This window comes from Palaemon carinicauda, chromosome 41 (assembly GCF_036898095.1).
Source record: "Palaemon carinicauda isolate YSFRI2023 chromosome 41, ASM3689809v2, whole genome shotgun sequence".
In the NCBI taxonomy this organism is placed as follows: domain Eukaryota; kingdom Metazoa; phylum Arthropoda; class Malacostraca; order Decapoda; family Palaemonidae; genus Palaemon; species Palaemon carinicauda.
The window spans coordinates 19,788,078-19,812,726 of NC_090765.1; the positions used below are offsets into that span (position 1 = coordinate 19,788,078).

General features: G+C 37.1%; 1 protein-coding gene across 3 annotated transcripts in view; it reads left to right on the top strand.

The window, feature by feature from the left end:
• The window catches only part of LOC137632263 (ATP-citrate synthase-like), a 369,682-nt gene that overhangs the window by 300,664 nt on the left and 44,369 nt on the right, over window positions 1-24,649 (top strand). Inside the window, exons 4-9 of one of the 3 annotated variants that reach the window (XM_068364154.1) lie at window positions 7,049-7,302; window positions 7,484-7,742; window positions 8,183-8,395; window positions 8,786-8,943; window positions 9,159-9,330; window positions 14,347-14,403. In XM_068364154.1, coding sequence (XP_068220255.1) covers window positions 7,049-7,302; window positions 7,484-7,742; window positions 8,183-8,395; window positions 8,786-8,943; window positions 9,159-9,330; window positions 14,347-14,403 — 1,113 coding nt within the window. The remainder of the gene's footprint in view (window positions 1-7,048; window positions 7,303-7,483; window positions 7,743-8,182; window positions 8,396-8,785; window positions 8,944-9,158; window positions 9,331-14,346; window positions 14,404-24,649) is intronic. The other 2 variants (XM_068364155.1, XM_068364156.1) reach the window with 2 other exon arrangements.

Consider the following 24,649-nt stretch of genomic DNA (forward strand, 5'->3'; position numbering starts at 1 on the left):
GGTCAGTTGCAATTTATTTATCTCCATTATGCAACGAGTTTGGTATTGATATTTCTAAACCTGTTTTTTTATTTTGTTTATTTTCCCTAATTGTCGTATTTTTATTTCCTGTCATATGATCTGTAATCTTAGTTATTAAATTTCGTTAAATGTATTAATTCGTATTCTTCCTATACATAACATTCTTTCCTATTTCCCATTGCTATATATGTTAGTCAGTATTCATGATTTCATTTATTGATTATGTTTCGGAAGCTATATCCTTCGCTTTACATTATTAACACGTCAATCAAACTTTGCATTAAATCACATATCGCATACTACGTTATCATTCTAAAACTGTGATTATAAAGCGCAAATCATTTTATAACCTCTCTGTCTTTCTACTTCGATTATGCAACAATTTACCACAACGAACAAATGGAACCGATGTAAACCAACTAAAATTTTGAATTTCCAATAAATAAATTACGCACTTTCATTAACACAGCCATTTAATTGCATTCTAGTACTATTTATTTATTGTAAGGCAAAAATTTAAAGAATAAAAGAGCAAGTTCAAAGAAATCAAAGGTGAACTGGACAATGTTATCCCTTTGGAGATCGCGTGTTCCTCTTTAGGCGTTCAAGGATGAAAGAGCTTTCCGACGGTCGAGTTTTCTATCGATTTTTTTTTCACGAAGTCAAGGTTAAGCAAGGGTTGAAAGCAAGCAGGATGGACTAATATATGTATACTAGGATACGCGATCCGTCAAAAAGGATGGCTAGATATTTAGATAGATATGTATACGCACGCACACGTACTCTTTATCACCATGTTATGACTACTCTCTTCCCCCTACCCGAGGGATGTGGAGATACTGAGTCTGGCAATGCCGCTGAGCGTAACCGGAAATATATATATATATATATATATATATATATATATATATATATATATATATATATATATATATATATATATATATATTATCCTGACACTTGCTCTATATTATATAGGGGAGATTGTGTGTGTTCATTATTCCCCGATCTTTGGATAATGGTATGTGTCATTTTTCATGTGCTTTTGATAAATGAAAATGAATATAGAGGGGGAGTGGAATGCATTAAAACTAGATCGCAATATAAAAACAAGTAGCTCAAAGCGAAATAATGAAGAGAGAGAGAGAGAGAGAGAGAGAGAGAGAGAGAGAGAGAGAGAGAGAGAGAGAGAGAGAGAGAGAGAGAGAGAGAGAGAGAATCGAGGTGTATCGCGTAGGCGTGGCAGAAGGGAGGAGATGAATCAATACTATCACCGGCTACGGCAGAGCCCCCACCACGCCCTTTGGAGGAAGAGAACACACCTCCGCCGCCCACCTTGTATCTAGGCGACGTCAGTGACGCGGCAAGACCACCACCTACCGAGCCGTGGAACCGCAGCGAAGGGCGTCGACTGGAAGTGCTTATCAATATCTCCTGTGAAAAGGCATTTCTCTGCTTCGATTGACGTGTCTCAGAGTTCCAATACCTGGGCGGGGGGGGGGGGGGGGAGGGGGGGTTGTATTGAAAGGAGTTTAAGGGAAGTTCCTATTGGGGCATTTCTTCATCTGCTTGGCTGGGATAAATGGCTTAGATTTAATCGGATGTCGAGCGTTTGATTCGATATATATATATATATATATATATATATATATATATATATATATATATATATATATATATATATATATAGGTAAATAGATAGATATACAGATAGATATAGGTATAAATAGATAGACGGACAGACATACTGTAGGTATATATAGTAGATAGACAGACAGACATAGGTATATATAGTAGATAGACAGACAGATATAGGTATATATAGATAGATAGATAGACAGACAGACATAGGTATATATAGATAGATAGGTTGACAGGCATAAGATAGATTTATAGCTAGTTAGGCGTAGGTAAAGATAGATAGACAGACAGATGTAAGTATAGATATATAGCTAGCTAGACTTAATTATAGATAGATTGACAAACAGACATAAGTATAGATGTATAGCCAGCTAGACATAATTATAAGTAGATAGACAGACATATAAGTATAGACATATAGATAGCTAGACATATGTATAAATAGATAGATAGACAGACATATATATATATATATATATATATATATATATATATATATATATATATATATATATATATATATATATATATATATAGCTACCTAGGCATAAGTGTAAATAGATAGATAGATATACATACAGACAAGTATAGATATATATCTAGCTAGACAAATTGACAGACGTAGGTATATATTGATTGATAGATAGAGAGACATAGGCATAAATGAATAGATAGATAAATTACTGATGATTCTTTACCTATTTCCCAAGCATCGGCAAGCCGTCATTTCTCTTACAAGAGTAATCGTGAAGTATGAATGATTGTTAGGTTCTATTCAGAGTTTTATTTTTACGACTGTTTGGTATAAGTTCTTGTGATGCTCAAGAATATTGCATCGTTACTTTTACGGGTTTATTTCTCGCCCTCCATCAAACACTAAAGGTCTGTTCAGGTGGGCCTTGGTGTGTGATAAAAATAATTTCTTTCCAGTTGATATTTTGCTCTGCATCGTTATCAGTTATTTCGCTAGCATTTGTATTCAGGCTTAATAGTTTTCAGGTCACTATTATAACACTTTCTAAAAAGATAAGTCTTCAGGTTTTTCTTGAAAGCTGCCACATTATTGCTATTCTTGATATCGAGTGGAAGGTCGTTATATGTTTAGCAACAGTAATGTATTTATGGCTGTTCGTTGCCTTAACCTTTTATATTTGCCGTATTATTGGAGTCTGAAGTAGTGAAACTGGTTTTGTATGGGGTGATTCGGTAAAACTTTTAATTATGTAATTGTGACCCTGTACAATATTACCATCAAAAATTCTCTCAGAATGACTTTCATTGCCCAGTTTTTTAGATTTTTTCGTAATCAAATTACCGTCGTTAAATACCAGTGTAAAATTAGATCTATTATTGTAACAAATACATATTTGCATATCTTTGACATATGAATAAAGATCATTTAGTAAGAATATTAATATTTACCCCGTGGGTCTGGTATGAAGTATAAGAATGAAACACAAACTTGAAATAATGTCATGTCGGACTAAAGTGAAGCTGTGCCAAGTGGCATTTTAATTGACTCCGTTTACTGTGCTGCTGTATAGGAGACTCGTCGAGTCAGTTTTCTCTCTTTTAGTCATAATTGCTTCTCGACCGTTATTTTAGGTCTGTTTTAACTGGTACCTGTACGTTCCGGTTATGCCAAAATTCGAGGCCTCGTTATCTTAAATTGTTTCGGCAGTGGTTATCTTAACTTCGTATTGTATATCTGTAGATGCTAAACTATTTTTAGGTCAATCACCACATCCTTAGCTCACTGAGGTGGTGCGGTTGCAGACACTACAAGAAAAAATCGAGCTTGAGTTGATCTCGAACCCCAGTCCAGCAGATTGTTGGGCAGGGACGTTGTCAATAGGCTATCGCGATAGGGATTAAAATAAAACATAACTAAACAAGAACAGCGGAGGAGCTGAAGGATAAGCTTCTTTATGAACATCTTAACATCAAACATTGCGCTCACAGATTCCTGTTCAGGATGACACAACGTGGATCGACTGACTGGGTAAGGTTAAAGGTCACCTTGTCATTAAAGCAACCTGGGGCTGGCATCCAAAGAAAGGACCAGCTCCTGGACGGACGATTCCGTGCAGGGTGTATCACCGGATTATAGGTAACACGCACACGCACTCTCTTGTGTTTTGTGATTATTCGATAAAGTAACATTCAAAAGGATTACAGTTCCTCACTGTGCTATGGCAGAACATTCTTGGAGGGATTCGTAGCTTGCGTGAAACCTTTGTGTATCATAAAGATTTTATGATGCAATCATATTTGAAAGAAAGTCTTCTGTTCTTTTATTATAATGAGTTTATGTCTTGTAGTATTTATATAGAAATTATATGATGCATTGCCTCTTTTATTTTAAGTTTTATATAATTCTCCTCTCTCTCTCTCTCTCTCTCTCTCTCTCTCTCTCTCTCTCTCTCTCTCTCTCTCTCTCTCTCTCTCTCTCTCTCTCTCTCTCTCTCTCTCTCTCTCTCTATATATATATATGTATGTATATATATATATATATATATATATATATATATATATATATATATATATATATATATATATATATATATATATATGTATATATATATATAGCCTATATATATATATATATATATATATATATACATACATACATATATATATATACATACATACATACATACATATATATATATATATATATATATATATATATATATATATATATATATATATATATATATATCTGTGTGTGTAATCTTATACGAGAGAATTCAGATTTTGTAACAATATATCGACATTGTGTGTGTGTATGTGTGTGGAAAGAGGAACCCTTATATATGTTCTCAGAACTGGACGATTTAGGCACGGTCTCTTATAACTCCATTAATGTCCGTGCTAAAATAATTAGCGAATTTATAACCTTGTAATTAGTCAGCTGTGGTGAGTCAAATATGGATTTAACTTAGAGCTGGCAGTGTCGTGTCTTGTAATTGCTATGTAAGAGGAAAACGATATACTATATATAGGTTAAGAAAAATGGAATACAGCGCAACTAAAATCGATTTACCCGTAACGAAAGTGATAGCGAGCGCCTCGACATAAAATTAATGTAGTATCGCAAAGTTATGATAGCATCCATTCTGTAATTTAATTAACAGTTGTATTATATCAAGAAAATCAAAAGTACAAGTCATTCCTATCCTTGGCAAAGCTATAACATCAAGCTAATGCATAATCACTTTGACGTAACAGTAAACAATAGACGAATCCACAATGTGGATTTGAATTTTTCAAGTTAGATTTATTAAATGTAACCTTTTATATATATATATATATATATATATATATATATATATATATATATATATATATATATATATATATATATATATATATATATATATATATATATTTAGTGCACTTCGGTGTTTCAATTGATTATATAATCTAATTAATAATTAATACCGTATATTACAACGCTGCGAAAATTAGAATGAGTTTATCAGGGACGAGTAGTACTATGAAGGGAGAGGATATGTAACGGCTCCTCACTTATCCTCCTCCTTAGATTCCTAGACTGGGTTAAGTGTGTTTGGCGTGCAAATATCTATGGTTATCTACGGATACGTCCTTGATTATACACGATATCTTAGGATAGTCGTTCCGGGGGTTAGAACCCCGTGATAACTGACGGTAATTATCTTGTAAATATCACTCTCAGAAATATTATACAGTAGGAAGCTGCCTAAAGGTGTGTGTGTGTGTGTGTGTAGATTGCCTTACCATATTTAAGACACGGGCTCTTGCCGCTGGGCAGCCCGTACGAGAATATAATTATAATTAGATAATTTATAATTTAAAAGTAGTTTTGGAATGGTATAGTTTAGTGTAATGTTTGATTTAATGGGGTCAATAATGGAGATAGTCTTAGATTACAATTGTTGGATTTAGTTACCTTAAATTTAGATAGCCAAGGCTAGTGTGTGGAAGGCCAAAAAGTAGTGGAAGTTTCAAGTGATCTGTTTATTCTCATTCAGCAGCCTAGGTATGGTATTATTCCTAGGGGGGGCTAATGGCTATTCACCATGCCTAAAGGAACCTCCATCAGGACGACATGGCTCGATCCCAAAAAACTTTTTATGTGTGACAAAGCCACCTATTTCATTTTGTTGAAGATTTAATTTTGCACATATTACTAAATAGATTTTATTTATTATATATCACATTTTCAATTCATTGTTACGCTTAGATGTTTAGTTCATTATATGTAAAGTAATTTAAGCCTTGAAACTTCTTCCAAAATTTTCTATCAGTTAAAAAATGATCCTTTAAGACGTCCAGTAATCTAATCTCAGAAAGTTCTGATTTGTGTTCGGCAGTCACATGTCAATAATTAACAATCTCTGTAATGGGAAAACGATGCATAAGTTTCTATTTAATTACACCAAAGGTATATTATAGAGTCGTTATACCCGTAGCAAAAGATCTTCATTCACAAATATATCAAATACCAAAAAACATTGAATTATAAAACACCTAAAACATTTAATACCTTTTTTTTAGTCTTAGCATGAACTTTCTTAGTGTAAGTTATCCGATACTTTATGATACTCTAACAAATACAACAATTACTGTATAGTTGCATATTTGTAATTACTGTACTTCTAAAGTGCAACAGTATAGCCTGGAACCTTCATTACAAGAGGATAGACAATAATTATCAACATTAATATGTGCATTAAGCCTTACCAATCCTTGAGTAATTAATCTGTTTTTTTCGCCTGATTCCATTTTTTTAACCATATATAAAGATATTTTTCCTCTCTCTTACTATCGCCTGTTTAATTTGCAGTGAAGTACAGCTTTCAGTAACTGAATTAAATAAAACCTTCCAACATGAAAATACATTTTAAATGAATAACATAATTTTGTAAAATCATGAAAAAGTTTTGTGAATACATCATAGTAGTCCCCTACCTGTGACTTTATTATTATATTGATTGTTTATTTAAGAAGAAAAACAGAAAGGTACTTTATGTCATTGCATACAGTTGAAATCACTGTGTATAGTTTAATAGAAATTGGTCAATAAAATTTCAAAATAATTATTTGTCAATTATTTACATAAAAAGATGGTTTTATAGCCCAGAACATACATTTACTGTCAATGTTTTCATTTAGATTTTATTAGAGAAAATGTTGAAAGGAGGATAAAACTATTACATTATTTTTTTTATATAACTTTGTAATAATACTGTACTGTACTGAGATCACTAAGAACCAACAAATGATGATTTATATCAAGTTGTGCTTTCCTACTGTATTAGGTAAAAGCTACTTACACTGACTTTAAATACCTTAATTCTTCTTGTGAACTCATATTAATGAGATTCTGGAATCCTCACAGGTTGGCAAAGCTGTTGGAAAACTCCGCCACTTTATCATTGAGCCCTTCCTTCCCCACGACCAAAGTGACGAAGCCTACGTTTGCATATATTCCCACCGCAATGGAGATACTATCCTCTTCACGCACGAGGGAGGTGTCGACATTGGTGATGTTGATGCCAAGGCTCTCAAGCTTGATATTCCCATTGAAGAAACTCCCACTGAGGCTCAGATTAAAGAAAAATTGTTGACCCATGTGGATAGCCCTCGAAAGGAGTAAGTTGATATTTTTACGTCCACTTTTAAGGGTCTTTTTTAGATGGAAGTACTGTACATTTATACTTTTTCCAGGATGGTTTTTTAGTCATGATTGTCAAATGATAAAGAATGAAATTTTTCTTACTACATTTTTATGTTAATTTCTTACGATATTTTCTTTTGTTTTTTCTTGCAACAGAAAAGCTGCAGCATTTATTAAAGCGCTGTATGGCCAGTACGTCGATCTCTATTTCACGTACCTAGAAATTAATCCCTTGGTCATCACCTCCGAAGATGTTTACATCCTGGATCTTGCTGCTAAATTGGATGCCACTGCTGAATTTATGTGCAAATCCAAGTGGGGAGAGGTTGACTACCCTCCACCATTCGGCCGTGATGCACTTACCGAAGAAGCTTACATTGCAGATTTGGATGCCAAGAGTGGTGCATCACTGAAGGTATTTTATATTTCCTAATTTTATAATTTTCATTATACAGTATATAGATCATATGCTATTCTCATATTTACTCTTTGTAAATCGTAATAAGTCTTAAAAATAGAAGTAAAAGAGTAGACTGTGCACTCAAACAGTAAAGGATGACTGCTATTATTATTGACCAACCCTAATTGTAAAAGTAAAATGCTACAATTATAATGGCCCAAAGAGGGAAAGCTTCCTAAACTAAGTACTGTACAGCTAAAAACAGCCGCTAGGGGAGGATGCAATTTTTTAAACGGGTTTCCACATTGGTGCTATGTCGCCACAGATCACTGGGTCAGTCTTCAACCCCTCCCCCTTACTCTCTGTCTCTCTTATTCTCCTTATCCAATTGATATTTTATGTAAAATCATCTCTCATTGTATCAGGAAATTGACATGTTTTGTTTCTTTTTTCAGCTTACAATTCTAAATGAAAAGGGTCGTATTTGGACAATGGTTGCCGGAGGTGGTGCTTCTGTGATTTATTCAGACACAATCTGTGAGCTAGGAGGTGCTAGTGAACTGGCCAACTACGGAGAGTATTCTGGAGCCCCTTCAGAGCAACAGACATATGAGTATGCCAAAACCATCCTAACCCTCATAACCAAGGAGAACCATCCAGATGGAAAGGTCCGTGCTTTCTATAGATTGCATTTAATCATTCTTGTGATAGTTTAATAAAAGTTTTAATCTTTTAATAAACTATTTTTATACATCTATAGAATGAGTGAAAAGGCATTACTTGAATAGCTTTGTTGTGAAAAAAAAATTCATTATTGAATTACTAGGAATTTTTTTTTACCTTAAGATATGTGACAGGCCAAACTTTTCAACATGAATTATACATGTGGAACATTGCAATAGTTCCTCAAGACTGGAAGTAACCCAAAAATATTTATTATTTTGTAATGTAATTTTTCACTTGATGCTTAAAATTTGTTTGTTTTTATAAAAAATGTGATTGTTTTTATACCCATTGCATATTTAAGGTGAAAAGTAAATTAATGATAACTTTTGCAGATTTTAATAATTGGTGGAGGAATTGCAAATTTCACCAATGTAGCTGCAACATTCAAGGGTATTGTAAAGGCACTTCAGCAGTATCAAGCAAAATTGGTCGAAGGGAAAGTAAGCATATTTGTTCGTCGTGCAGGACCAAATTATCAAGAAGGATTGAGGTGAGTTGTAGATCTGGATATATTAATGTTTGCTGCATACATACACAATACAGAAATGTGTTTGTCAATAACTTGTGTATTATTATGGTGAAATTTATGTACTGTACAGTATAATGTGAATTACATGCTCTTGTCATAATGAGGTGGTATTATGAAAGTACACTGTTGAATACATCTTATATCTTATACAATACTATTCTCCATCCTTTTACCAGGGTTATGCGAGAAGTTGGCAAAACATTAGGCATTCCAGTGCATGTATTTGGTAATGAGACTCACATGACATCTATTGTGTCCATGGCTTTGGGAAAGAGGCCAATTCCTAAGGAACCAGTTGTGGAAAGTCACACTGCGAACTTCCTGCTCCCTGGTGGACAAAATACAGCAGTAAGTTATTTTTAAGATGCTTTTTTTAATCAGTTTCACTGTGAGGTTTTTTCAGGTCCAAATTGACTGAATTTTGATATTGAAAGATATATTTTCAAGTTCCATAAGGTTATACTATATCATTGTCATTGCAATTTGTTTTGTGTAAAGCTACTTCAGTTTTGCAGTTGGTTCAAGGTTTTATGATTAAGGTGTTTTAGTGTAGTGAATATTATTATTTTTTCAAAGTGACAATGGTGTGCTACCTTTGGTTATTATATCAGGGTTTTGCCTGACTGAATTAGAGTAATGTGTGACTGGACCAAACATGCATCACAGTATTTTCATTGTTATATATAGTGGATAGGTCTATATACAAAGGAAACCCTTGATTATAGGCATTGATAAATAGCAAATTAGAGTAAAATATAGGCCTCTTGAGTTTATTATTTAAACAGCCATGCAGTACACAGAAGGGTATGAATCATCAATCCAAGTGGTTATCGGTGCAATATAACGTACACAATTGTGCTGTAAAGTTGATAAGAAATACGATCAGACAACTTAAAAGAAGTTTACAAAAGAATAAAAAACTAAAATACTGTACCAATTTTCCTTGAAAACCGCTTTGATCAGAAATTTACCAGGCACAGTATAAGGCACAAGCCTGTGCTTGATCTTACATCATTACAGTATTAATTTTAAAAATTTTGTGAATACATTATAAGTTATGATATTTATGATCCAAAGATCATGTTATTACTATTTTGTCAAATAGTTTAACTACACCACTAAGTTAGATTTATAGATATTTATAAGGCTTGCTAAACAACCAAATGTAGAATAGAGGGAAGGTAGATATTTAGTCACAAATTCTAGTTATGTGCTAAAGAAGCGAGGATGTTCTTGCTGACTATAAATTGATAATAAGGAGAAAGAGAGGGCCTTAAAGTAAACTTGTTTCTGTTAAAAGAAATATTTTTAAGTGTAGATCATATGATAAATAGAGAATTGCCTAATTTTATATTTGTAATAAGTTGAATTCAAATAGATTTTATCCCTTTGAACATATAATTTCCTGAAAATATTTTTTAATAATTTTCATCAATTTAATTTTACTAGAAATTAACCTTTTTTGATAGCTACCGTAATTTATTATGAAAGTAGAAGCTTATATACTGTAAAACTCATTTTGTGTTCCAGAAAAAGGAAAGAAACTTTGCTCAAAGTATTGTGTAGTATATTCTACGCAAAATAATATTTACTCATAGCGTTACATTGAATTACAGTACTTTAACTGAGACAACAAGGAAAATGGATATATTCTTTAATCTGTGTATGTGTGGTTTTAATATTTTTGATGAAATGAGGAGGTAGGCAGAGTAAATAAGAAAATAGCAAACAATAAGTTTAAAAAGAATAAGGTAATGTTACTTTGAGTAATTGTGTTCAAGTTTCCCAAAGTATTTGCGTTAAAACAGTTTGTCTTGTGGAATGATGAACAGTCGCAAAGAATGCTCATTTCTATTTATTTAGGAAAAATAAGATTCTTTGTAGGTTTATTGTAGTAATCTTCTGTATCAATGTTGGATTTTTGTTTATTGCAATGCAAGTTGGTTACAACTAACTGTTAGTTTGGGGAGTAGAAATTAACAATATTTTGGGTACATTCCTTCATAACCTATAACTGTAAATGTATTTGTAACTCCATCTCTTCGATTAGTTTTCTGTACAGTACTTCTTTATTTGTGGTCTGTACCTATTTGGCATCATTATTGGTCCTATATCTTCATTTAACTGTGTAAGTATTTTAGTTTCTTTTTTTATTTGAGTTCCTAAATTTATTACATTTGTTTAGACTCTATGATTTATTTTTATTTTACTTAGAATTGGACTAGTTTGCTAGTTACCTCAAGAATAAGAGTTGTTGACAAAGGAAAAATCTATTTTTGGGAGTTGATATGTGATCCCCAAGGACTCTCGTTAAAGTCTACAACAGGGAATCCAATATGGAATAAAATACGGAATAGATATTGCCTTTCCTACTCCAGAGCCAGTGTATCAGTGTGCAAAGCATAGACTCAGTTTGTATAAGGAAGATCCACCTGTTCAAGCTCTTTTGAACCCGTTGCATCACCTCAAATGCTAAATTCATCTGCTTACCTGTTGTCTTGTCATCATTGAGAACCAATTCTAATACGGTACAGTACAAAAAGACAATGGTGTCTTGGTGCATGTTTCCCAACCAGCTACCATTCTTCATATTCGTCGCCTACCAAACAAGTACTGTAGCTTTTTTGTGCCCTCTTATTTGATGATAATTTCAAAACTTCTATGTTAGCTTTCAAGTTAAGTACGTTCAATTAAGCTCTGAATTTGTTATTCACTATTCTTAGCAATATTGTTAGTGCAAATGAAGTATTGATATTTACTTCACTTTTTGTTGTTTGTTTTCATGTCATTAAAACATTGTATGAGGCCTTTGCACTTCCGTATTTTAAGAAATACATTTCAACTTTTTTTTTTCAAGTGCAACATTTTGCCACCTTTTTACTTGAAAGAGATTTAATTAATTTTTCATACAATTTTTAACCTAGCTTATGTAATGGACCCTCTTTTTCTAAGTTTTTGGCTTGCCTAACCTAGATTTATTTGCGTATACTTACATGTAATAGGCAAAGTTTTTCACTGTAAGTAAATCGATACAATAATGCTTTGTTTCGTTTCGACATAATGTCAGTTCTGATTCAGTGTCACTCATCCTTAAGTAATGAATACAAAAATATGGTCCATTTTTTTTTTTTTTTTCAATTGTCATCTTCTACAATAGCAAATAATGGTAAAGTGCTGTACTGTACAATACTGTACTTCTCATTGAAGCTTAATACTGTAGGTACTGTATCTGGGTTTCATAAAATGGTAAGAAGGTTATAAGTACTTTTTCGTGTTAAATATGGTGTTGGTTTTCGAAATATTAAACCTCTAAAACAAAGTTTTGACCGAGAAAAGCATATTTTGAAAGAGGTACTGTTTGGTCTTCAAACCCCTCCCACCTCCCTAGATTTTGAAGGGGAGTGGGACAAAAATTAGTCTTCGTCCAAATTTGAAAGATAGTGGCTGGTCGGGAAACATGTGCCCAGATAATGTTGTCTCAATTATTAGAATTGGTTCTTGGTGATGACGTATCATAGGTTTGCAGACAAATTTAGCATTTGAGGTGCTGTAACTGTTTCAATAGAACCTAAAGCTGTGAATATCCCTTATACAGAATGAGTCTGTGCTTTGCACATTAATACACTGTTCCTGAAGCAGGAGAGACAATATCTAATTGGTATTTCATGTTGTATTGGATTCCCGGTTGTGACCTTTAACAGGAAAGTCCTCGAGACTACACACTATATATAGTAACTCCAAAAATATATATTGGTAAAGAGTGTGAAATAACAAAGAGAAGCAAAATTATACTGACCAATACTCCAGCAAAAAAAAAAAAGTAATAAATATTCCCCTTAGGGGATGTGTTAGATTTATTGCTTTTTAAGAAGATACTCATGTTTCATTATTTGGTAGGGAGGTTTTTAGAATTTTCTGATTAGTTAAAAGTTTTGAGGGAAAAAAAACCTATCTTTTGAGCTTAAAATTGGTCTTTTAACCCCCTGATGATCCCGGCAGTGACAAAATCACTAACCGGCTCATGACATCAAAATTTTTTATGTTGAGCAATCACGGCATGTGTCAAGCTTCTTGTGTTGATGTTTCATAGCATCACTAATAAAGGAATAAAGTGAAAAGAAACAAAAATATTTTAGAAAGCCAAATAAATTTTAAGAGTGAAGTGATAGGATGATTTCTTGTTGTAGTTGTAATTAGTTCACTGTTTCACCTTGTCTTAAAGGGTATGAAAGTAGAATGGGATAAGGATCTTTATCTGATACCATTGAGTCCAAGAAAATACTTCATTGTTTAGTAGAACTGGCAGGAAAGCCTTCTTCTAGCCATAAGAGATATTGCAAATGTGTTGGTCTCTCTTACCTTGGAGAAGTTCTTACTTCTACCAGAAATACTAGTATAGACAAAGAATTTTTTTATGGTTTATGATTGATTAGAATTAGTGTCATATTAGGATTAATAATTTAGAAATTTCAAATTTCCATTCATAGACTAAATTTTTCTGTGATTTTTACTGACAAGGTAATATTTTGATATGACATCTGATAAAGGTTCATGGTTATACAGAGATGCTGAATCTAGTAACTCTTCAATGATTGGTTTTGCATACATTATTTATTCTACAGTTCACTTGCATTAAATGAAAGTAGCTGAAAATAGCATAAATATCCTTTGCCTAATATTACGGTCATTACTAAGTTATTAATATTTAGAATTTAGTTTTTTTAATGTGTTGAAAGTGTCAGGTGAAGTGTAGAATATAGGGTACTTATTAGATGAGAATTCACTGTAATCAAAACTTATTTAATGAGTTGAAATTTGTTATCGTAATAACATTAAAAATTTTAGAGTTAATGTTGGATAGAAATAGTACTGTATTTACATACTTTTGTTTATATGAAAATATTTATGCAAGTGAAATTTAAACAAAGTGTTCAGTGTTAAATACTTTACAGTACAATTTCAATAGCTCTATATTTATGAAATAATTAATGCATTTACATAGTGATGAATATATTTTTGTGCAAGCTAGGGGAATGCGAAAGTAGTTACAGTATATTCTAATAGGAAATGAAGTGTCAGTGATGTTAGCAGTGCCTTCTTTAACTGTAAACATACAAACATCACCTGACAGTGTTAGTGCAGAAAATGAGAGTGAGAGGTACCAGAAACACCTAGGGAATGACATTAGTAGGTTTAACGTTTGTGATAAGAAGCAACTTATTATGGAGGCAGAACAAGAGAGAAGAAACCCCTCCAGCAGCACTGGATTTCAAGACCTTTGTTGAGGATGATCAGAATTTTGTTATGAGAAAGTCCATTGTTCTGTACATGAGAATAATCGTAGTTCTGTATTTTCTTTATTAGTGCCTCACCCCTGAACCCACATCCAAGAGTTCTCCCCTCCATCAGGTAATTGCCGAGGTATAGAGTATATTTCACATTTTTATTTCCATCTTTGCACGTGTTCATGTATTTGATTACAAATTATCTCTATCTGTAGGCATTTCTCTTTAGTTTCATGCATGCCTTGGGATAAGGGAAGGTAGTACAATAGCTGTAGCATAAACCTGTGGGGATATGTAGCACACTTTCCTCTCTTATTATTCATATAAAAGGGAGGGGTTTTGGCTTGTGTGTTTAATGTAGTCCTTTAAATGTTAAGAAAAAAATAAGCAAGCTTGTGATAGTTTTTAAAGAAAATAAATAAATAAAGTAAAGCACTGTGGAAGTAAATAATGCACTGGGTATTGTAATTTAGTTCAATATGTGTAATGAAAAGGTTTGATAAGACACACGTGCAAGCCTGCTATAGAAGTTTTTCTGTGAATTTGCTAACAAAAATTTACTGCATCTCTTAATTTTGAAATATTTTCTTTAAATTTTTATCCAGTTTGTACAAAAAATGGTTATGTTGCTATGATGATTCTATTGGCTTCAACAGATTACAAAAAAAAAATCCTGAATTCAAGAATGTGGAATGCTTTTCTGAAAAATTTTCATATAAAAAATTTTACACCTAAAATACAGCTGAAAATTTGTTGGAGTTCTATCACTGATGTTGTTTTATAGGTGAAGGTTGTGTACAGGTGAATTTTGCACTTCTCATACAACTACCCTAGCTGTGGCAGTTAGTTCCAAACCCCTGCTCTTATTTGGTTCTTAAAGATTCTGTCTTAAAAGTTAATCAGCAGACATGAGATGGTTATTATTATTAAGTAATATATGTAGACCTACAGTACGTTTATTTGATGCAGTAAATAGTTTATTTTATGTAATGTATAAATTTGGTACTGACATTTACCTAATTGTGACTTTGCAACTTGGTAAGTAATGAGGATTCTTAATATAAAAAACAATTTAATTTCAACCTGTAAGAAATTACCTGAATTAGGGACCAAAATAAGGTGAAAGATTTAAAAGAATGGAGATTGACTCCAAAGTTCACAGTTAAACTTGCTTATTCTATCCTAATTGTATAGTTTTATCTATACTGTAGTGTAGTACTTGTACAATATTACTATTGTGTTAGGATAGATAAATTGAATTGTTTCTGATAGCATTAAAAAATGAGAAGCTACTTCAAAGAGGGATATGGAATTGGTTTCCTTAATACTGTACTGTATAAAGGTCAGTCAAATATTGAAGTTTATTAGGAAAATTAATGTGCGTATCCTTTTTTAGTAGTTTTTCAGAATGTTCAGTATTTTTCCAATAACTGAAAGGCATTTAACTTATCCAATGTTGGGTCTCAAATTTCTTCGAGAATGTTAAAGATGAATGTAACATGCATATGCATAGACCTTATTTGGAAGCGTGATGCTCAGATGCAGAAGAACCACAAAGAAAATGAAAATAAGTGAATCCTGACTAGTTTCATCTTGTCCAAGGAAGGTGTATATAATCCATATTGCATTTGTTTGTATCAGTACTTGTGATGAAGCCCCTCTATATAGTGAGTTTCTATGGTGTCTGTATTGTATCCTAGTTTTTTCTTTATTGGGACAATGATGCCATTGTAGTGTTACTGTGCTGCACTAGTTCTTTATTATTTATTTTATCTCCATATGCATTGAGGTGTTTACAGATGTATTGTGAAGTTTTTATCTATATGCTGCTCCATACACCTTTATGTGCATGTTAGAAATTCTTTATTAGTTTACTGTACTTTTCCATTGTGGAAGGGTGAATTGAATTTCTGCAATTATTAAGTAAATATTTTCTTGCTTTTTTCCCTAGGGACCTCCATCAGAAATTTCGTATTTGAAGGAAATATTTTCTCCGAGCTTAAAAAGGGTATCTAAGAGTGGCTGAGGTTTCTAGTGTTCTTTTCCCAGAGTGCTAACTTGCAGAATATACCATTGTAGTCTAACTTTACTCAAGCATTAAGAGTATTTTGGCTTTCTTAGTTTACATAAAGAGTCCCTTTGCTTTTGTAGTTTACGAGTAGATTTTTATGCAATGTTCCACACCTTATCCAAGGCTTATTTAGTTTATTTATGTAGTCATTAAGATGAGTGAAATATTCTTCAATGTACAGTTTTTGCCATTTATAATTTACTTGGTAAAACTGGAAGGGTACTACTGTATGACATTGAAATTGCAACTAAACATTGTGTAGTTAACTAACAAGTTGAGCATGATGAACCTTGAGTGATGAACTCTTGATATTGATGAGAATTTAGAGAAATACCTTTTAGTTTACCTTGTAGTTACATCAGAATTTGCATTAGTATCAGTTATTTATTTTTTCATACCAAATTAGTATATCAAAGTTCCAATGATTAAAAAGAAAAAAAAAACATTTTCTGAAAATTCACTTGTAGTTACAAAATGAGTATTTACTACAAGCAAATTTTTCACCAATTGAAGTTCCACCATAAATAAGACATCTTTTAGAATTTCTTTGTTTTCTTATTACTGACCAACTAAAATGACACCCCATGTTCGACAAAATTTCTGCATGACTAAGATCAAACCTTGACTTTATTACTAATTAGCTGGTTGCCGGTAGATATTTAGTTACAGCTGAGATATCAGATAAACGTGGTGGCTGTACAACCAGGGTTGTAGGTAGTCCTTGTGATCTGAAGGCATTTTTTATAGGTTTTATAAAAGTTTTTGTTAATTAAAACCTTAGTATTGTTTACTTTATGTAATTGACTATAAAAAAGTACTAGTTTTTATAATAGGGGCATAAATATATACTTGATAAATGATTAATAATATTAGGTCATAATTTTAATGAAATTCTTATCATGTTTTATTCAATTACAGTACTTTATTTACAATTAGAACATTACCCAAACCTTTTCTATCATATGTATTACCATGTAGATCATCATTATAATATAGTTTGAGAATTAATTTTTATTTTTAGACTATACAGGTAATGTAATAGGGCTCGCCCACAGGATTTTTGCTCAAGTAACAAGCTTAAGGTTGGACCGTTATGTGAAATTAAGCTATTGGTAATGGATAAAAAGTAAACGGGAGAAAATAATGTAGTTAGGAGTTAGGACTAAAGAGATGCTACAAAGAACCTATGGTACTGTCTACATTTTGCAGCTTGACACATACCGTATGTAAGACATTCTGGCTGGACAAGGTTGATAGAACCTAATTGAATGTAAAATTTGAATAAATTTTGATGTATACATTTAGGATGGATGGTTAATCAAAGCCACATACAATTTGCAGATAATTTCATAAATGTCCTTTTTTGAAAAGAGTAAACTGTAAGAATTTACTTTTATACAGTAATTTACTTCCAAGTTTAAATTTCTTTGAATGATAAATAAAATTTAAAATAGCATCTACTGCCTCTGCAAGTCCGTTGGCTTTAGACAAGTATCGGTATCACTCCCTTCTCAGTTTTAAAAATAGACAGCATGTGAGTGTAACATTAAAGTTTTAATTAACTTTAGTTTCTATAATAAATTTAATGGATGCTATGAGCAATGGAAATTTAAGAGTAGCTATAGTTTTCAGTGGTGTAATTATTTTTGTTAAAAGATTTAGCTTATGAAGATGTGATAGCAAAAGTTAGATAAAGAATTTTGATATTTAGTTTTCTTTTTTTTATTTTTTCTTCCCCAAGTAACACAGTATTGTTTTATTTCCTCCTTATAATTATTGTATACAAGTTTTTTCAATATTAATCTTACCCGATAATCATGTAGCTGTCAACTCCGTTGCCCGACAGAAATCTACGGACGGGATACGCCAGCGATCGCTATACAAGAGGGGGGTGTACTCACCAGCGCCATCTGTGGTCAGGTACTCCAGTACTTCTTGTCAACACCACCTCAATTTTTCCTCTGTCGTGCCGCCGGCAAGACCTACATGGATACGCTGTTGATTTTGGAGTCTTTGTTCACGGTTTTGGTGAAGTATTGCTCTGAAATTTAGCCTTCGCTATACAGGAAGCTTTTCCCTTAGCTTAGATAGCTTTTGGAATTAAATTGATTTATGGTTAACGATCTTTGCTTTAATTTGGAATCCCCCCTTGACTGTTCTCTAATTCAAGATGTCCGACCACTCTCAAGCTCCTAGACAAAGGCGATGTAGTGTTAGGACTTGTAGTAGGCGTCTTCCGAAGGCCTCGGTTGATCCTCACACCGTTTGTTCCGACTGTAGGGGAAAATCCTGTCAGTTGGAAGATCGATGTGAGGAATGTGCCGGGCTTTCGGAATTCGATTTTAATGAATTCCTCAAGTATACGGCTAGGTTAGAGAGGGAGAGAGTTAGGAGGAGTTCTTCTCGCTCTTTGGTTTATTCCTCCCCCCATGATCCTCAACCTTTTCCTTCCCCTGTAGTGGTGACCCCCGAACCTATTACGAGTGCTCAGCCTGATATGTCGGATATGTTACGTGCCATTCAGGCTCTAGGTGATAAGGTGGAGTCTTTAGTGAGTGACCACAATCTTCTCTTGGCAGATGTCAAGGAACTTAAAGTGAAAAGTGCAGTGGGAAGTGGTAGTGCCAGTGCTGTGCCTAGTGTCAGTGTCAGTGTTGCGCATGAGGATACTTCTGTGCGTGCCAGTCGTCCTCCCAGTCCGGGACCTCTTGCAAGCTCCCAAGCCCAGGGGAGAAGCAATGTCGAAGGGCAAAAGGGTTCGGCAGGCCTTGATCGGCGCACAGTTGTATCCTCAGTGGTTGCGGGCGTATCTGATAGAGATCGTCACTTCCACTCCCAGACGATTGAGCCCTTTATTTCCTCGTCTGCGGAAGAAGTTTCCAGGAGGAAACGCTGGACCCAGGTCTCACGACCTCTTAAACGTAAGGTCCAGACCGAGCGAGTCCAACAGCCTAGGTGTAGCCACTGGGCCAGTTCGGACTCGCCGCAGTCATCTGATGACTGCACGCCTCCTAAGAGAGGTAAAGCGATGCCTCAACAGGCCTCTGCTCCAACTTCTGTTGATCCCAAGTTGTCTATGCTGCAGACAATGCAGTCTCAGCTTGCGGTGTTGATGCAGGAGTTTCAGGCAGAGAAGGTTAGCACACCTCCTCCTGCGAGCGCTCCTCCACCTCTGCGCAGTCCACCCTGCCAGACGTATGATGTTGAGGCTCCTCCTGCCTCCATGCGTGAGCTGCCGCATTGGGAGTTGCCAGGTACCAGCGCTATGCAGCAACCTCCACTTTCCTTGAGGCAGGAGCCTCTTGCTATGCAGCAACCTCCTCAACCCTTGAGGCAGGAGCCTCATGCTATGCAGCAACTTCCTCTACCCATGAGGCAGGAGCCTCATGCGTTGCGGCAACCTCCTCCATCCTTGAGGCAGCAGCCTCATGCGTTGCGGCAACCTCCACCATCCTTGAGGCAGCAGCCTCATGCTATGCGGCAACCGCCTCAACTCTTGAGGCAAGAGCCTCTCTCTGCGCAGCTACCTCCTCAACCCTTGAGGCAGACGCAACTCTTGGGGCAGGAACCTCATGCTATGAGGCAGCCGCCTCAACGCATGCAGCAACCGCATTCTTCGCAGCATGAGCCTCTTCCCATTCAACATGAACCGCATACCATGCAGCATGAGCCTCATGCCTTACAGCATTCGCTTCTGACCACGCTTGCTCCTCAAACCTCCGCAGAACCTCCTTCATCCCAGCCTCATGACTTTGTCATTGCCAGCCCTCATCCTCTTCAGCAGAGACTTGATGATGGATCCGCAAGTGCGCATGCACCCGCTCTACAGGATTCAGCCATTCAGCATACCGCTTTATCGTTACCTCTCGCTTCTCAACCCTCAGGTGATGAGGTTTCTGAGGATGAAGCTGCTCACCTGGATGATCCTTCTTCTGATGTGGAGGAACACAAGTCGTCGCCACCTTCCATAGACTTTCGTAAGGTCCTGACTCTGTTCAGAGAGTTATACCCTGAACACTTTGTTTCTGCAACCCCTCGTTCTCCTCCATCCGAGTTTTCTCTAGGCATGCAGCCTATTACGTCTGCCTACACCAAGCTTGTCCTCGCCAGATCATCAAAGAGAGCTTTGAGGATTTTAGGGGATTGGTTGCAGTCCAAGCAGCAACTGGGAAGGACATCTTTTATGTTTCCTCCTCCTAAGCTGGCTTCTAAGTCGGGCGTCTGGTATGCCACGGGAGAGGAACCAGGCTTGGGGGTCCCTGCCTCTGCCCAGGCCGACTTCTCAAGTTTGGTTGACTCTCCCCGTAGGTCGGCTATGAGACGCTCTAAGGTCTGCTGGACCTTTTCTGATCTGGACCACTTGTTGAAGGGAGTCTTTCGCGCCTTCGAAATTTTTAATTTCCTCGACTGGTGCCTGGGGGCCTTGAGCAAGAAGACTGCCCCTTCTGACAAAGACTCGGCCATGCTGATCATGTCCTGTATGGACAGAGCAATTCGCGATGGTTCTGGCGAACTTGCTTCTATTTTTGTCTCAGGAGTCCTCAAGAAAAGGGAACATCTATGCTCCTACCTATCTACTGGTATCACCTCTTGCCAGAGGTCACAGTTGCTATTTGCTCCTCTCTCCAAGTTCCTGTTTCCGGAGGAGCTAATCAAAGAGATGGCTGCGGCTCTTATACAGAAAGATATGCATGACCTCATGGCCTCTTCAGCACGTAAGGCTAAAATCGTACCTTCAGTGCCGAGAACTTACCGCACCCCGGTGGCTGATACACCTGCTACCAGATTCATTCCGCCCTTTCGTGGCAGAGCCCCCAGCCGAGGAAGTTCCCGTCCAGACGGTCACAGGGGCAAGTCCAAGAAAGGTGCCAAGTCCACGAAAAGCAAGCTTTGACTTTCCTCCTCTCCAGACAGCTGTAGGAGCCAGACTCAAGACCTTCTGGCAAGCCTGGGAAAGAAGAGGTGCAGACGCTCAGTCTGTCAAGTGGCTAAGGGAGGGTTACAGAATTCCGTTCTACCGCAATCCCCCTCTGACCACATCTCCCATCAACCTCTCTCCCAACTACAAGGAGAAGGACAAGAGGCTAGCGTTACATCAAGAGGTGTCGCTCCTGTTACAGAAGGAGGCAGTGGTGATAGTCCGGGACCATCAATCCCCGGGCTTTTACAACCGTCTCTTCCTGGTGGCCAAGAAGACAGGAGGTTGGAGACCGGTGCTGGACGTCAGTGCGCTCAATGCTTATGTCACCAAGCAGACGTTCACAATGGAGACGACGAAGTCGGTCCTAGCAGCGGTCAGACAGGAGGACTGGATGGTCTCGTTGGATCTGAAAGACGCCTACTTTCACGTTCCCATCCATCCAGACTCCCAACCTTTTCTGAGATTCGTCTTTGGAGAGGTTGTGTACCAATTCCAAGCCCTGTGTTTTGGCCTAAGCACGGCACCTCTGGTGTTTACGCGACTGATGAGGAATATTGCGAAATTCCTTCACTTGGCGGACATCAGAGCCTCCCTTTATTTAGACGACTGGCTTTTAAGAGCCCCCACAAGTCGTCGCTGTCTGGAGAGTCTCAGATGGACTTTGGATTTGACCAAGGAACTGGGTCTCTTGGTCAATTTAGAGAAGTCCCAGCTCGTTCCTTCCCAAACCATCGTTTACCTGGGAATGGAGATTCAGAGTCGAGCTTTTCGGGCTTTTCCGTCGGCCCCAAGAATCAACCAAGCCCTAGAGTGCATCCTGAGCATGCTGAAGAAGAACAGATGCTCGGTGAGACAGTGGATGAGTCTAACAGGGACTCTTTCATCGTTAGCCCTGTTCATCGAGTTAGGGAGACTCCACCTCCGCCCCCTTCAGTACCATCTTGCAGCTCACTGGAACAAGGATATGACGCTCGAGGCGGTCTCTATTCCTGTTTCCAAAGAGATGAGGGCTACTCTAACGTGGTGGAAGAGCAACATTCTTCTCAAGGAGGGTCTCTCATTAGCTGTTCAGACCCCCGACCTTCATCTCTACTCGGACGCATCAGACTCGGGCTGGGGCGCGACATTGGACGGACAGGAATGCTCGGGGACATGGAACCAGGAACAGGAAACGCTTCACATCAATTGCAAGGAGTTGTTGGCAGTTCATCTGGCCTTAATGAACTTCAAGTCCCTCCTGCTAAACAAGGTGGTGGAGGTGAACTCCGACAACACCACAGCCTTGGCGTACATCTCCAAGCAGGGAGGGACTCATTCGAGGAAGCTGTTCGAGATAGCAAGGGACCTCCTCATTTGGTCAAAAAGTCGAAAGCTCACGCTGGTAACGAGGTTCATTCAGGGCAATATGAATGTCTCGGCAGATCGCCTCAGCAGGAAGGGTCAAGTCATCCCCACAGAATGGACCCTTCACAAGAACGTGTGCAGCAGACTTTGGGCCCTGTGGGGTCAGCCAACTATAGATCTGTTCGCTACCTCGATGACCAAGAGGCTCCCATTGTACTGTTCCCCGATTCCAGACCCGGCAGCAGTTCACGTGGATGCTTTTCTGCTGGATTGGTCCCACCTCGATCTGTATGCATTCCCGCCGTTCAAGATCATCAACAGGGTTCTTCAGAAGTTCGTCTCTCACGAAGGGACACGGCTGACGTTGGTTGCTCCCCTTTGGCCTGCAAGAGAATGGTTCACAGAGGTACTGCAATGGCTGGTCGACGTTCCCAGGACTCTCCCTCTAAGAGTGGACCTTCTACGTCAACCTCACGTAAAGAAGGTACACCCAAGCCTCCACGCTCTTCGTCTGACTGCCTTCAGACTATCGAAAGACTCTCTAGAGCTAGAGGCTTTTCGAAGGAGGCAGCCAGAGCGATTGCCAGAGCAAGGAGGATATCCACTCGCAGAGTCTATCAATCTAAGTGGGAAGTCTTCCGAAGCTGGTGCAGAGCCAATGCAGTTTCCTCTACCAGTACCACTGTAACCCAAGTTGCTGACTTCCTGTTACATCTTAGGAATGTTAGATCTCTTTCAGCTCCTACGATCAAGGGGTACAGAAGTATGTTGGCAGCAGTTTTCCGCCACAGAGGCTTGGATCTTTCCTCCAACAAAGATCTGCAGGACATCCTTAGGTCTTTTGAGACCTCTAAAGAACGTCGCTTGTCCACTCCAGACTGGTATCTAGACGTAGTCCTAAGGTTCCTTATGTCATCTAGATTTGAACCTCTCCAGTCAGCCTCTTTCAAAGACCTTACTCTCAAAACTCTTTTCCTCGTCTGCCTTGCAACAGCCAAAAGAGTAAGTGAGGTTCACGCCTTCAGCAGGAACATAGGATTCACATCTGAAACGGCTACAGTTCCTTACAGCTCGGTTTTTTGGCAAAAAATGAGCTTCCTTCACGTCCTTGGCCTAAATCGTTCGAAATTCCTAGCCTTTCCAACATGGTGGGTAACGAACGGGAGAGAGTTCTTTGCCCTGTCAGAGCTCTTAAGTACTATCTTAAAAGGTCAAAACCCTTACGAGGACAATCAGAGGCCTTATGGTGTGCTATTAAGAAACCTTCGATGCCTATGTCTAAGAACGCAGTTTCTTATTACATAAGGCTTCTGATTAGAGAAGCTGATTCTCACATGAAGGATGAAGACCTTGCTTTGCTGAAGGTAAGGACACATGAAGTGAGAGCTGTGGCTACTTCAGTGGCCTTCAAACAGAACCGTTCTCTGCAGAGTATTATGGATGCAACCTATTGGAGGAGCAAGTCAGTGTTTGCATCATTCTATCTCAAAGATGTCCAGTCTCTTTACGAGAACTGCTACACCCTGGGACCATTCGTAGCAGCGAGTGCAGTAGTAGGTGAGGGCTCAACCACTACATTCCCATAATCCCATAACCTTTTTAACCTTTCTCTTGAATGCTTTTATTGTTGTTTTGGGTTGTTACGGTGGGCTAAGAAGCCTTCCGCATCCTAGTTGATTTGGCGGGTGGTCAATTCTTTCTTGAGAAGCGCCTAGGTTAGAGGTTGTGTTGAGGTCCTTTAGTATGGGTTGCAGCCCTTTATACTTCAGCACCTAAGAGTTGTTCAGCCTCCTAAGAGGACCGCTGCGCTCAGTAAGGAAGACGTACTTATTAAAGGCAGAGTAATGGTTCAAGTCGACTTCCTTACCAGGTACTTATAATTTCATTTGTTATTTTGAATAACTGATAAAAATGAAATACGGGATACTTAGCTTCTTGATTAACATGTACACTGGTTTTCACCCACCCCCCTGGGTGTGAATCAGCTACATGATTATCGGGTAAGATTAATATTGAAAATGTTATTTTCATTAGTAAAATAAATTT